Source organism: Echinops telfairi, unplaced genomic scaffold, assembly GCF_000313985.2.
Source record: "Echinops telfairi isolate 266 unplaced genomic scaffold, ASM31398v2 ScPeMD7_7424;HRSCAF=8462, whole genome shotgun sequence".
In the NCBI taxonomy this organism is placed as follows: domain Eukaryota; kingdom Metazoa; phylum Chordata; class Mammalia; order Afrosoricida; family Tenrecidae; genus Echinops; species Echinops telfairi.
In genome coordinates, this window is record NW_022111324.1 from 81,542,097 (window position 1) to 81,553,074 (window position 10,978).

A 10,978-nucleotide genomic window follows, 5' to 3' on the forward strand; every position below is an offset into this window, starting at 1 on the left:
CTCAGAATTGAAGAGGAGCTGGGCAGCAAGGCCAAGTTTGCTGGCCAGAAGTTCAGAAATCCCCTCGCCAAATAAGCTGGGCAGGCAGACCTCTGGTAGCCCCTCCCCCGAGCCTGTCGTTGTTCTCGCCGCTTCATTAGAGCTGCCCCCTCAGCCAAGCCAGACCATCTGGACGCCTGTTGGAAACCCCAGCTTTGTGATCCTGTGACAGCCCAACTCCTCACCCTTCTCTCAAGCTTCCCACCAAGTGTCCCAGTGGCATCCCAAGGTGTCAACAGGCAGTGGTTTTGTTTGCAAAATAAACATCAGTGACCCTTGGAAAAAAAAAAAAAAAGCAAATCATAAAGAAAAATTCTTGTAGTATATGACAGCTAAAGGTTAATAGCTTTAATATAGAAAGAATATTGTATGATAATACACAAAAATATTAGTTATGTGAACAGTCCTTTTATAGTCTTGAATTATTATTTAATATGTTATTACAGTTGAAGATGAACTAATATTTTGTTTTTACTTCTTTAGCAAAAACAAATTACTTATTCACCAGGAGTCTGTAGCATACAGCATCAGCAAGAGATAAACAAACTAAAGACTGATTTGGAAAAGAAAAGCGTATTTTATGAAGAAGAATTATCTAAAAGAGAAGGAATGCATGCAAATGAAATGAAAAATCTGAAGAAAGAACTGCATGATTCAGAAGGTCAGCAACTTGCTTTGAACAAAGAAATTATGGTTTTGAAAGACAAATTGGAAAAGACCAGGAGAGAGAGGTAAGAATAAAGCTGTTTCATAAACATTTCATACTTATGAGTACCCGTTATGTGTAAGGTACTGGAGATACTTAGAAAGTAAAACACATCTCAGCCAGCAAGAAGACCAAAGTCAATATTAGTAAATAGGAGATTATAAAGCAATTTTATTATGACAAGGAGGCAAATTATTATGATAGGAAGGCAAATAATTTTAGGAGTATATATAGAAGAGACCCAAAAGATAAATTAGGTAGCTGTGGGCTTCCTGAAGAAAACTGTTTCTAAGCCAAAATACAGGAATAAAGGAAGACATAACTCAAGTCTCTGAGGAAGAGTAGCAAAGTGTGCAAAAGCCTAAAGAAGGGAAAGAAAAGGCACATTGAGAAAATGAGACCTGTTCACTATGCTTGCAGCATAAAAAGTAAGATTGAAATGGTGAGAAATTAAACTGGTAGAGCCAAGATCATGGAATATAAGGAATTGGACTCAATCCTGAGGACAGTGAAGAAAATTATGATTTTATATATAGAAGATCACTCTTATTACTGTGTAGAGAATGTAGTAGAAGGAAAATGCAGGAGAGAGGAGTTCTGTGTGATATGAGTTATATAGACCTCCAGTAGTGGTAGTAAAGTTAGAAAGGTCAATAGATTCCAGAGACCTGAGAAGACAAGCCCTGTGTTGATGCCATGATTAAAGGTCTCAGCTACTAACTGAAAGGTCAGTGATTCAAATCCAACAATTAGAAAGACATGATAGTCTGCATCATAATGACTTACAGCCTTCCAAACCCAATGGGGCAGTTGTGTTGTTTCCTACAGGTCACACTAACTTAGTGGCAGTGAGTTTTTAATTTACTAAGAAAACAGAATGTAAAGAACGTAATGGTCACATGTGAGAAATGAAGGAACAGGAGAAAATATTAGTGATTCTCAGCTTTCTAGAATTCAGGCAACTGAATGTACATTATTGTCATTCTTGACTTAGATTGGAAGCTTAAGTTTATTGATTTGGGCACATTTATTCATTCAAGAAGAAAAAATTTAAAACCTGTATACTAGGGACTGTTATAGACATCTAGAATATTACTGTGAGTGAATAATTATTTGAAAAATCTCTATATTTATGGAGCTTTCTGTGGGTTATGGTGAAAGACAGTAAACAAAATAAGTAAAGGACAGCACATGTTAGAAAATTATGAGTGCCAAACAATAAAACGGGATGAGTGGGAGCTAATGAAGCATGGGTGTGGGTATTAAATTGTATATAGGAGAAACTGGGTAGAGTGTACCAAGATGACTTCTCAGTAAAGACTACAGAAAGTGAGGAGGTATACCTATACAGATGCATGCAAAGAAACAGAAGAATAAGTGTTCAAAAAATGATAGGTTAGTTTGCTTAAAGCAGAGTGGGAAGCTCAGATAACAGATAAAATCAGATAAGGATTTATATTCAAAGTCAGCTAAGAAATGGGCATTTATTCTGAGTAAAACCATTGGAAAAGGAATGTTGAAGGATTTTGAACACAAAAGTGCCAAGTTCTGACTTACGTTCTAACAGAATTATTCTGAATGGTAGGTTGAGAGTAGTCTAATTTTACATAAGAGCAAAAGCAATGAAACCACTTATAAGGATTTTAAAATAATCTAGGTGCATGAGAATCATGGCTTGGGCTTAAGGTGATTGTATAAAGTGTAGTAGAAAGAAATGTTCTAATTCTGATATTTCTTGAATGTAAAAATAATGCAGTTTGCTGATGGACTGGATATGGGGTGTACATGATAGGAAAGAATCAAAGATTTTGACCTAAGCAATTGGGAGAATATAATTACCATTTATAAAGGAAGACTGCAAACATTTCTGTTTGAGACATCCAATTGGGCAATATGAAGTAGACAGTAGTTTAGACAAGCCTTGACTTTTTAAAGAGCTGGATGTAAAACCCTGGGAGTGTTTAGCTTTCACAAAGGATGTAAAGCTGTGGGACAATTGGAGATCACTTAATAAATGCATATAGATAACAAGAAAATCCAATCTTTACAAGTTGGGTGATAGAACTAACCAAATGGATAAAAATCATTACAAATGATAAGGAAGCAAACAGGCTTATTTGCTGGTCTAACAGCCAAGTGAAGAAAGTATAGCAAATCTAATACAGTAATATAGAGTGTGAATCAATAAGATAAATACTGATCATTGAGATTCATGGTATGAGTGACATTGGTGACGTTTATAAGAAGAATTTGAATGAAATAGTAGAATCAAAACACCCCAAAGCAAGATGACGAGAGAATTGTAGGAGAGCAATTGCAGACAGAGATCATAGGCAAAACTATTTGGAGTGGTTTACTGAGGGAAGAAGTCCAAGGTGTAATGAAGGCATTCATGAAAAAGAAGGCTCCAGGAGTTGGCAAAACACCAATTGAAAATTTTCGGCAATCAGATGCAGCAATGGAAACACTCACTAGTCTGTGCCAAGAAATTTGGAAGACAGCTACCTGGCCACCTGACTGAAAAAGATCGATATTTGTGCTCATTCTAAAGAAAGGTGACCCAATGGGAATGAAAAAAAAAATCCAATAAAATAAGTAATAGCATATTCAAGTAAAATGTAGCTGAAGATCATTTACAACCATGGCAACAGTATATCCACAAGGAGCTGCCAGAAATTTAAGCCAACTTCAAAGAAGGACATTGCAGAAGGGATATCATTGCTGCTGTCACATGGATCTTGGAAAGCAGAGGATACCAGAGAGATGTTTAGTTGTATTTTATTGACAATGTAAACAACAATATAGTTTGATTCTATCAAACTATAAATAATAGTGAGAAGAACGGGAATCCCAGAACACTTAATTGTGAAACCGATATATAGACTAAGAGGCAGTCATTCAAGCAGAACAAGGGAATACTACATGGTTTAAAATCAGAAACCATGTGCATCAAGGTTGAACCATTTCACCATACTCAGTCTATATGCTGAGCTAATAATCTAAGAAGTTAGACTATGTGAAGAAGAATATAACATTAGGATTGTTGGAAGGCTTATTAACTACTGGTGATATGCAGGATACACTACCTTGTTTCTAATGTAAAGAAAACAAATCCTCACAAATGGAAGAATAGACATCCTGATAAACGGAAAATCAAGGGTTTTACTTTACTTGAGTTCACAGTCAACACTCAGGAGACTGTAATCAAAAATCAAATGCTGTATTACATTGAACAGATCTGCTACATACAACCTTGTGAAAGTGTTGAAGAGCAAGCATGTCTCTGAGAGGACTAACGTGAGATAAGCCTGACCCAAGTCAGGGTGTTTTTAATCACCTCATAGACATGTGGAATTGAAAGAAGAAGAAAGACCAAACAAGAATAGATACATTTGCATTATGGTGTTGGCACAAATATTGAAAGTACATGGGCTGGCAGAAGAACACACAAACTTGTCTTGGAAGAGATACAGCCAGAATTCTCCGTAGAAGTAAGGATCATAAAATTCATCTCAATGTAGTTTGTACATATTATCAGAAGAGACTAGTCTTAGGAAAAAGACATCATACTTAGTAAAGTAGAGGGCCCGCAAAATAGAGAAAGACCCTCAACTAGTTGGATTGACATAGTGTATGCAACAATGGGCTCAAAAGTAACAATCGTTTTTAGGGTAGTACAGGGCTGGGAGGTGTTTTGTTATGTTATTCACCGGGTAATGAGTTGGAATCTACTTGAGGGCCCCTAACAATAATGTTGTTAAGGTAAGCAGTGAAATGGAGTGGTAGCTGGAGGAGAAAGTATTTTTAAAATCTTGTTTTTGTTTTGAATGGGAGAAATATCAACATGCTTGTAATTTTATAGAAATCACTTGATAAGTAATTCAGAAAAAAATGGAGAGACTGGCTAGAGAAATGTATTTACACAAGTGCCTTCCCCAATTCTTTGTTTTTTACATACAGTAGGAGAGTAGAGTAGAAGAAAACATAGTGTTTAGGCACAGCTTACAGGTGAAGGTAGCTAGGATGGAAGGTGGGGTTCTGTTCATATGTTTAGCTTTCCTTTTGAGTTGGCCGTAGTTACTTGGAGACTTCCTTATAGTGTTATCAAGCGAGCAGTCTGAAGCCCAGCAAACTCTCAAATGTAGATTCAAAAGTTCTCAGCCTACAAGGTAATTTAAACAAAGGTGTAGTGAAAGGAGAGATGAACACAGCACTTGAGACAGAATATTGAGAAGTATTGATATTTATGAGCAAGGTAAGAGTTCACGAAGCAGGTGACAATTAGCCAGAGTTATAGACTGAAAATCAGGAGAATGTAGTGTGTCTCTGCAGCCAAGGCAAGACAGCATTGCTTTCAAGAGGAAGGGAATAGTCAACATTGTATAGATACATCAGTTTTTCTCTAGTGTCCAGCTTTTGCATGCATGTGGCTCAGCTTAGTCCTCAAATGATTTCTTGCGACAAATTTGCCCAATGCAATGTGCCATTTAGCGTATATATTCGAGTACAAGCCAACCTGAGTATTAGCTGAGGCACCTAATTTTACCACAAAAACTGGATTAGAAATATGCTGGAAAATGGCTCATACATGAGTATACACGGTAAAGTCTTAACTACGGCTGCCATAAGGATTGATTGTAAAGCTAAGTAAGTGAATCCTTGACAACTTCTGTCTTTTCTCCCTTTCTCATGATGTTCTTTATTGGTCTAGTTTGGCAGGTTTTTGTTTTCTTTGCATTGATCTGCAATCCTTAGTAGATAATGCAGACTCAGATCATTAGCAAGTGGCTCCAGTCCTCCTTACTTTCAGCAAGCAAGGTTGTATCACCTGCATATTGAAAATGTTTAATGAGTCTTCCTCAAATCCTGATGCCACTTTCTTCTTCATATAGTCCGGTTTCTTCAGTTATTTGCTCATCATACAGCTTGAATAAGTATGGCGAAAGCATACAGCCTTGCAGTTGCTTGATTTTAAGCCAAGCAATATTCCCTTGTTCTGTTCAAACGACTGCCTCTTGGTCCATGTACAGGTTCTGAATGGGCACAAGTATGTGTTCTGGAATCCCATTTCTTCTCAAAGTTATTTACAGTTTGTTTTGATCCACACAGTTTAATGCCTTTGCATAGTCAATAAAATACAAGAAACATCTTTCTGGTTTTCTCTGCTTACCAAGATCCATTTAACATCAGCCATGATATCGCTCATCCCATATCCTCTTCTGAATCTGGCTTAAATTTCTGGCAGTTTCCTGTTAATGTCCTGTTGTTGTAATTTTTAAATTATCTTCAGAAAAATTTTGCTTGTATCTAACAATATTAATGGTACTGTTAGATAATTTTTGCACTGTGTTAGTCTGGGTTGACTAGAGAAACAAATTCATGAACACTCATGTGTATAAGAAAGAGCTTTATATATAAGAGCAATTGATTATTGAGAAAACATCCCAGACCAGTCCAGATCAAGTCCATAAATCCAATATTAGCCCATATGTCCGATACCAATCTATAAATTCCTCTTCAGACTCACACAACACATGCAAATGACACTGAATGCAGGAAGATCACAGGCCAGTGGGTGGAAAGTCTTGTGGATCCAGTGGCAGTGGAAACATCTCAGCGCTGGCAGGTATCTCCATGTGCCTCCTTCAGCTCCAGGGCTATAGCGTAGTTCCATGTATCTTCTCAACAGGAATGTCTTGCAGGGAGTGAATGTGTGTCGCCACCTCCAGCAAGCTATGTATCTCCTTAGTGCTTCCAAATGCGGTCATCAAGCTGTGACCTGATTGACAGGCTAACGTCCACCCCTTCACTCATAATAGTCTCAAATTGACAACAGATTATGTAACTAGCACAGTCACGTTTCTTTAGATTGGGCACAAATATATCCATATTGTGCCCATATATCCAAACATATTCATATCTAATTGGCAAAGTAGCTGTCTTCTAAATTCCTTGGCATACACTAGTGAGTGTTTACATTGCTGCATCAGTTTGTTAAAATTTTTCAATTGGTATTTTACCAATTCCTGAAGCCTTTTAACTAATCCCTTCAGTACAGTTTGTACTTCCTTCTTCAATACCATCAGCTCTTGATTATATGCTACTTCCTGAAATGATTGAATGTCAACCAATTCTTTTTGGTACAGTGACTGTATTCTTTTCATTTTCTGATAGTTCCTGTGTTGTCCAATATTTAACCCATAGAATCCTTCACTATTGCAATTTGAGGCTTGAACTTTTTCTTCAGTTCTTGCTATTTGAGGTATGCTGAACATATTCTTCCCTTTTGTCTTGCTAACTGAGGGTCTTGGCATATTTCATTATAATAGTTTGTGTTGTCCAGTTGCCCTTTGACATTTTCTGTTTAGCTCTTTTAGTACAGCATTTCTTATATTCGCTTTAGATACTCTACATTGAAAAGCATGATTTGGAGTCTATTGATGTTCACTTAGTTTTATTATTTATTTTTGCAAACTAATTTTTATTATTAAATATAATTTATAAGTTCTCTTTTAAAAGTAGATTTGTATAAGGGAAAGAAAGTTAAAGGGGTAATTGATAATGAAAATGTTGGGAGCCACTGTGTATATTTTTTCTAAGATTGTCGTGTTTATATCAGTATTAGCACAGCATCCGTGAGCAAACAGGAACTACCCATTCAAAGAATCCAATCCTGTTAAGGCACTATAATTATAGTAGAAGAATAATAGTCATTTAGCAATCACTTGTAATGTCTGATCCTGGATGTATCAATTTTCTATTAAATTATCAAAGGAGATTCAGAAAACACAAAGTGAAACTTAAAATTGAAAGGCCAGTTTGTTTATTGTGTGAATCATTTTTTCATTTATTTAATTAATAGCATCTGAGTTTTCTCTATGTCCCAGACTATGTGTGTATGTTCAGTATGCTGTGATTTGCTTCTTTGTCATCCAAGCGGATGGCTTGAAACCAAAAATCTTTTCTGACCAATGTAGCTTTCAGTTTTCTTAAAACTTCTTCACAGTAAGTCCCCGTGATTGTCCTATGTCCTTCAAAAAATGCTATCAAGATTATCACTTTGGCATCCAAAAATAAAGTTGACATAACTTTCTGAACTGATTGATCTCTCTGCCTTAGATCCTCTTGCAAGTCACTGTTTTATTTGGATCTTATTTTTGAAGACATCTTATTGAGACTAAGACAAGTACATTACAGGAGAACTTGCCTACAGGTGCCACTGACATTCTGTTTGGAATAAACCTGTGCATATATGAACTGGAATGCTAGGTTCAACGCTTCTTTATATGCCCTGGCCTCAGCAGGGATCGCCACCTGCAGATAATGGCAGGTGACTGGGCAGTACTGACAACAATTGGCATTAGCATACCTGCTTGGAAGCAACTACTCCATGAAATTAATGAAAGATTTTATACAAAGGAAGGTCTTTACTGTGTAGGAAGCAAGGATAGAATAGAATAAGGCTGCAAAGAAGGTTCAGTAGAATATGAGGACTCAAGTCCATGGCCTCAACTATTTCAGAGGTTAACCTTTCCTCGGGAGCCCTCTCATTCCTAGTCACATCTTTCTATTAGCATAAGAGATTGTGTCAGTGTTGTACAAGTCCCTGTAATGCACCTCTCAATGTGATGCAATGAGAAGAGCATACGTGCTCTTTATTCCAGCCAAGAATGGATTGCGTAATTCTAGTAGTAAAAGTTGGGTCAACACAGATTGAGAGTCATGTTGTACTTTTTAAAGACCTGTACTCTTTAAAACTGCTAAAGGCATTACAGGTAGGGACGCCTATGGAACTATTTTGATCAAAGGAACTTAAGGAAACATGTCTATTAAATGGTGGCAATTGGCAAAACTTGAATTGAGTTCATGAATTTAGATATTCTAGAAATTATTTTTGTGATTTGGAAGTATACTGGTTGTATCAAAAGGTGTCCTTGACTCAGAAATATAGAGTAAAATATTCAAGAATAATTGGGCATCATATCTACAACTTCTTCTCATTCAGAAAGACTAATGATAATAGATATATATAAAGAGAGGGTGATGGAGCAAATGTATAAAATGTTTACAACTGCTGAAAATGTACAGGAATTCTTTATATTATTCTTGTATTTTATAAAATTGAGATTATTTTGAAAAATATTTTTAAATATTTAAATTCAGATATAAATTAACTTCTAACTATGAACAACAAGTTTGCAACAATAACCTTTTAAATCATATTAGTAGGAAGTGAGTGACTGGTGCAATCTTTAAAAACAGACCCAATATTTTGTGTTTTCTGGGAATACTGTGCTGCAAATACACAAAGTTCCTAACTTGGTCTCAGAATAACATATCTTTAGCTAAAACACAAGGAATGTGAAACAAGTAGCAATTATTGTCTTTATTTAAATAGCTTATTTCATTAACCTTGAGGAAGCCTTCTCTGGGTATACTCTCTAAATTAGCCACCTTCTCCTAGATCGGGTCTAAGACAATACCATATTTCACTTTCTTTGTAAAATTATTATCACAAGTTACTTCATTTACTTGTGTTCCTTTTCCCGTCTGTCTCCATCTACTGGAATGTGTAATCTATAAGATCAGGACCTGCCCTTAGTGCCTAGAACAATTCTTTGGAATATTATAGGATTCAATAAACATGTCGTAAATGAATGAGTGCATGAAGCAGCAGTAGCATGATGACCTGTTTTCCAGGTCATTGCATCATGCTGACCAGCCACCTGTCATATTGATTGTATGTGACTGGTGCTCCAGAAACTCCGCCTGACATCTCGTTGTTGCTGTTGCTGGGTGAGGTTCCCGTCCAGTCCGACCCACAGGAACGCAGAGGACGAAGTCGGACTGATCCATAATAATGTGCTTTCTGCAAGCTTTATGTGAATAAATTCAGCAGAACCGCTGAAAGGGTTCAAAACAACAACCTTTAGCAGCCAAATGCTTAACCATTGTGCCATCAGGGCTCCTACTTATTGCATAATAGTGATTGCAAAAATAATTTCTTTCAAGTTTCTGTTAACTTTTATTAATTATTTTCCTTTTGTTTGAATTGTGTTAGTCAAAGTGAAAGGGAAGAATTTGAAAATGAGTTCAAGCAACAGTATGAACGAGAAAAAGTGTTACTAACTGAAGAAAATAAAAAGCTGACAAGTGAGCTTGATAAGGTAATTCAATCTTTATATTAATTGAGCTTATGCTACTAGAGGAATTGTGAGTCTACTCTTATAATTAATGTACATTTTTGGTTTAATAGTTCTTACTAAAATTACTTGTACTTAATAGTGCTTACTAAGATTTTTGGGAAATAGAGTTTTGCTTATCTCATCTTAACTCTATCCCATTTATTTTATAGAACATGTGTTTTACTTCTTATCTTTTCTTATTCTTCTCTCATGCTCATTACATATTCTGTCATGACTTTCTAAGTTCAGTAAAATTGAAATTAGAGTGGCTGGCACTTGGCAAGAGAAGGCTAACTGTGGCGGAATTGTGACAACTGTAATGGCATATTTATCATGGGCACCAGCTAATAGTAGAAAGATACCACTGGTATCTGTCAGATACCAATTCAGCTTGAACTGTAATTTGAATAAAAGGAGAACCAATGACTAAACTTATAATTAGCCAAATTTATGAGCAAATTTTCAAATACGGTATTTCTTTCCACTTAGTGCCAGATTTTTCAAACTGCCATTGTTGCCAATTCTTAATATACAGCTGTAAAACTCCTAATATTAACCAGAGGTTGTTGTTTTGGTTTTTATTTTTAACCTTTATTGTGTATTGAGTAAAAATTTACAGAGAAGATCAGTTTTCCGTTCAACAGTTCAATCAAATTTTGTTTCATACCTGATTGCCCTCTGCACAATGTAACATCACTTACCCCACTTCTTCTTTGTATTCCCTGTTTTCATTCCTCTCTTCCTAAGCCTCGTGAATTTTGTCCATGCATAAATGCTACTTTTTTTATCACAAAATAGCTGACTATTCTACGTAAGTGCATACCTCACTAGTATTATTGTTCCCCTTATGGTCTTGTTTATTATGTGCTGAGGGTGAGTTCAGTTCCATACCTGCAGGGGAACTAAGGGCCTCGTCTCAGTGGTTTCACCATTCTGACCAGTGAGCCTGGTCTTTTTTTTTTTTTTTTTATTGATAAGATATTTTTATTTCAGTTTGGAAAAACTAATATTTTATTGTGTTTTTGGTGGACGTTTGCACACTATGCTA

The 10,978-nt window shown here is 36.1% G+C and overlaps 1 protein-coding gene across 4 annotated transcripts in view; it reads left to right on the forward strand.

Moving 5' to 3' along the window:
- Positions 1 to 10,978, forward strand: part of CDC42BPA (CDC42 binding protein kinase alpha) — a 303,883-nt gene that overhangs the window by 193,310 nt on the left and 99,595 nt on the right. For all 4 annotated transcript variants that reach the window (XM_045297994.1, XM_030887740.2, XM_004699965.3 and 1 more), the window contains 2 exons: positions 523 to 770; positions 9,807 to 9,912. In XM_045297994.1, coding sequence (XP_045153929.1) covers positions 523 to 770; positions 9,807 to 9,912 — 354 coding nt within the window. The remainder of the gene's footprint in view (positions 1 to 522; positions 771 to 9,806; positions 9,913 to 10,978) is intronic.